General features: G+C 34.0%; 1 protein-coding gene across 1 annotated transcript; it reads left to right on the forward strand.

The window, feature by feature from the left end:
- The first annotated feature begins 2364 nt into the window (after nt 1-2364).
- Nucleotides 2365-3413, forward strand: LOC116132455 (protein PHLOEM PROTEIN 2-LIKE A1-like). Its single transcript, XM_031418115.1, has 3 exons — nt 2365-2552; nt 2638-2759; nt 2850-3413. The coding sequence occupies exons 1-3, from the start codon at nt 2418-2420 to the stop codon at nt 3229-3231; spliced, it is 639 nt and encodes a 212-aa protein (XP_031273975.1). The 5' UTR covers nt 2365-2417; the 3' UTR covers nt 3232-3413.
- Nucleotides 3414-3989: the final 576 nt, after the last annotated feature.

The following is a 3989-nucleotide window of genomic DNA, read 5'->3' on the forward strand; positions in this document are numbered from 1 at the left end:
AATACACAAAAAGTAGCAGACCAAAAAACAACGCTCAAGCACAAACAACAAGCAAGGATCTATTGATTAAATGACTTTTCAAAATGTGTTTTGATATCAACTGAAAGTTTATGACTTAACCAAGTTCATTAAACTTCTGCAGAATAAATTAATCATGTTCATTTGTGCTTATAGGCTTGTCCATTCCTCATCAACACATTCCTAAACATCCAAGACATAAAGTAAAGCACAGAAATGGTTTTTACATGGTTCGCCCAATTCCCTACATCAATGGGACCACATCCAAATGTAGCAAATCCACTATAGCTAACATTCAAGGTTCATTACAAAGTTATAGTTAAGCAAACTAATGTAAAACACTCCCTATTTTTACAAAGCTCTAACTCCTTCCTTTGGATGATCCACCGTCTTGCCACATCTTGAATCCAAGGCACCTCTTGGATAGCTCGAGCTCCACTCAAGCTTCAACACCGAAGGCGCACTCGAGCTCCACAACTTTAAGTCCCATTAAGCTTTTCATCAATGGAACCACGCACGTTCCAACAACAGCCAAACAACAAAGGTTAACATGGTATTTTAAAGCTTACTAAAGCATAAGGGAACCTAACCAAATATGAAATCAACCTCAAAGGACTTTCAGAGAAAAAATAAGAAGAATATTCAAGTTCAAAACATAATGCAAGGTTGATGAAGAGCATAGAGAAAACTTGCACAACAATCTATTAGACAACCAGCCGACAATCTCTTACAATGTACAACTATTTTTCAAAAGTTTTCAACCACTTTCTTTGGACCACTTCTAAAAATTTAAACGGATTTCTAGCACCTCATCTAAGATATTAACATCTTTATACGGACCACTTACACATATCTCAGGTCTAGAAAAATATCCTAGCAACAAATGCAAACACAACATTTGTATGAAAGTCTAACTGGATGACTGTTTGCACACTAGACTCTAATGTGCCCACATGTTTTACAATAAAAACATACTAACTAAGTGTGCACATACCAACACAGAGTATCATGACAATTGAAAGCTACAAAAACGATTGTGCTTAAACAATATGATGTGCAAACATCAAAACGTAATGTGCCCAAACAATTTCATAAGTTGACAAAAATACTTTTGGAGGTCAGAAGTGAGACAAGCAAGGACGGTTGTGGAATATTCTAATCTAATGATTACTAGCAGTATAATTTGATTGTATAGTATTTAATCAGTGTGATTAACAAGGAATTAATATGTTGATCAGCTTGGTTCGAGCCTTGTTTACTCAGTACTTTAAGCCATTTCAACGACTTGACTTGAGAAGCCGAAAATTCTTCCAATAGATAACCTTGTCGACGCTTATATGTGACGGATCATTTTTTGAGAACGCAATTTATCCTCTTGGATAAGAACATTAAGATGCTTATTCTAAGGATTGTGAATCCTTTCTTGGAGAAGGAATAAAGAAATAATATAGAAAAATTTATGATACAGACAATCACTTTTGGTTTGGATATTCGAATAATAGTTTCGCGATAAACTAAAAGTACTTTTGCAATTCTGAATTTGGATGTTTTATTCTGAAATTCCAAATGGACGACTCATAGCACATTATAATTTATAGAAAGAATCTTTCTTGGTACCATAATGTCATAGTATCTTTATTTTTTTCTTCTCTAACTTTTTGGTTCGATTTTTTTTTTTTTTTAACAAGATTAATGGAAAAAAAACAAATTAAATCATTAAATATGTTAAAAGTAATTTTTTATGGACTTGGTGTAGCACAAATCCTTCATAGTCAATTAATCCATCCGTAATAAATCTCGCTACATTAGCAAAAAACAAAAATCAGGCGTTTGACCATTAAGAAAGTAGTTGTAAACAAAGATCCTTTCATAATATCTTTGAAAGTTGAGAGGTGGAAATTTCTTATCTCTAAATGTGGCATCTATTATTACGTCCTTAAACAGTGGAAACTGTTGCTAATAATTTTTAATAATTAGCAAAAAATTAATATAGAGTTAAACGATGGCAAATTTGCTATTATGTGGAAAACTTAAGAGTTTTCATAAAACCATACTTATACATAAATATTTCGGGAAGTTTTGATTGTCGACATATATAGAGGCAATATTGGACGGTGTATAGATCATGTTATCTAGTGGTGGGAGGGAAGTGAATCTCAATTACCCTTTTGAAATAAGATAGCGGACCAAGATTCTCATGAAAAGGAAAAAAAAAATAAATCCACATTTTGTAGAAGGAATAATGTAATGTATGTCTTATCATAGAATAAATCTTTTTGTATGATAATGATATAAACGTAATCAATTAGACCATCTCATCCTATAAATTCTAGGTCTCCATGGGCAACAAGAATCATCAGTAAGAGTTACTTGGAATTAAAGAGAAGAGTGATTACGAGATGGCTTCAGCTCAAGTTCAACTCCCACACAACCTCCATGCCATTCTTAAAGAAGGAGACTCCCAGATTGACGCCTCCTGCGACAATCTGATTGAACAGCTCCAGGGTGGAATCTTCTTGAACCAAAACAAACTGGCAAGTAACATCTTCATTGTTGTTTTTATTATAATTTTGCACCAATTATTTTCAATACTAATACTTAATTAATGTTTTACTGCAGAAGTTTTGGGTTGACAGGCTTTTATGTGCCAACGCCTTCGACATTCATGCAAGGGGTCTCTCAATCACTTGGGGAGATGACAAACGTTACTGGAATTGGACTTACAAGCCAGACACACAACGGTATTTATATATCACATATATAAATATTGGTTTTCTACCTTATTTATAGTCAATGAAGATTAATTTATCAAATAAATTATGTTTTTGCAGTTGTGTTCAAGTGGAGGTGGCTGAACTATTGAATGTCTGTTGGCTTGACGTAAGCAAGAAATTCCCTGCCAAAAACCTTACTCCAGGGATAGTTTACCAAGTTTCGTTTGTTTTAATGATGAAGAATGGAGAATGTGGATTTGCAAATCATCCGGTGAACTTGAAACTCGTCATCCCCAATTACCATGAGACAATTGAACGCAAAGAAGATTTGAGTAAGTTGCCCAAGAACAAATGGTCAGAGGTCCGAATTGGTGAGTTCCTTACATCTTGCAATATGACTGGGGATATGGAAATCTCGATGTTTGAACACGAATCCCAATGGAAGAGTGGGCTGGTTGTCGACAAGATCGTCATTCACCCAGTGCGCCGGCAGAACTAAGAATGAGGATGATCAGCAGCGAGACATATGCAAAACTAAAAGTTTCTAGATACTAAATAATTTAGTTGGCATGCGTCTCATGTTGTACTCGTAGCTTCTCACTATACTTTGTAGTAAATAAAAATGTGAGAATTTGCATACGGGATAATAAATAAAAGCGTAATTTATCTGAGGTTGCTTCATCAAAATTTCCCGCATTCTACTTGAACACTAGTTTCTTGGTTCTACATACATATATTAAGCCTGGGCTATTTGAGAATGAATGAAATGCATACAAAAGGAGAGTCCGTAGAGGTGGTTGACCATTTTAAAATAATATTCTCACACTTTCAAATAGCATACAAAAAAATTAAAAGATAGTATCTCCATATTGTTGTGAATTTTGCGGAAGTGTATATATCAAATATCAATTTGTTCATTTTAAAGCCTACATCCATAGATGACTGAAGAATATACTATTGCCACGAAAATACAAGAGTATAACTGTAAAAACCCCTTCCAGTTAGGTATCTTTTGAGGGATACCTGTCTGGAGAACGAGTTGTATTTAGAAAAACCCTGTGTGAGGATAACAATAATAATATCCAAAACATTCATATAAGATGTCACGCAGGATCCAAATTTATAATTTCAAAAACTTTCAGAATTTATCCGGAAATTACACAATCAAAACATATTTATAGGGTGGAAGCTTCCAAAGGTGTTTCACAAGCATTTATCATTTACATTATTTACATCAAGATAAAAACATCAGGATGA

This window comes from Pistacia vera, unplaced genomic scaffold (assembly GCF_008641045.1).
Source record: "Pistacia vera cultivar Batoury unplaced genomic scaffold, PisVer_v2 Contig253, whole genome shotgun sequence".
Taxonomy (NCBI): domain Eukaryota; kingdom Viridiplantae; phylum Streptophyta; class Magnoliopsida; order Sapindales; family Anacardiaceae; genus Pistacia; species Pistacia vera.

What these genes read in the sequence shown, in the direction of transcription:
- LOC116132455 (XM_031418115.1), top strand. Translation starts at nt 2,418, where the DNA reads ATGGCTTCAGCTCAAGTTCAACTCCCACACAACCTCCATGCCATTCTT. An exon ending in TCTTGAACCAAAACAAACTG is followed by an intron (nt 2,553 to 2,637) that starts GCAAGTAACATC and finishes GTTTTACTGCAG; the next exon opens with AAGTTTTGGGTTGACAGGCT. An exon ending in TACAAGCCAGACACACAACG is followed by an intron (nt 2,760 to 2,849) that starts GTATTTATATAT and finishes ATGTTTTTGCAG; the next exon opens with TTGTGTTCAAGTGGAGGTGG.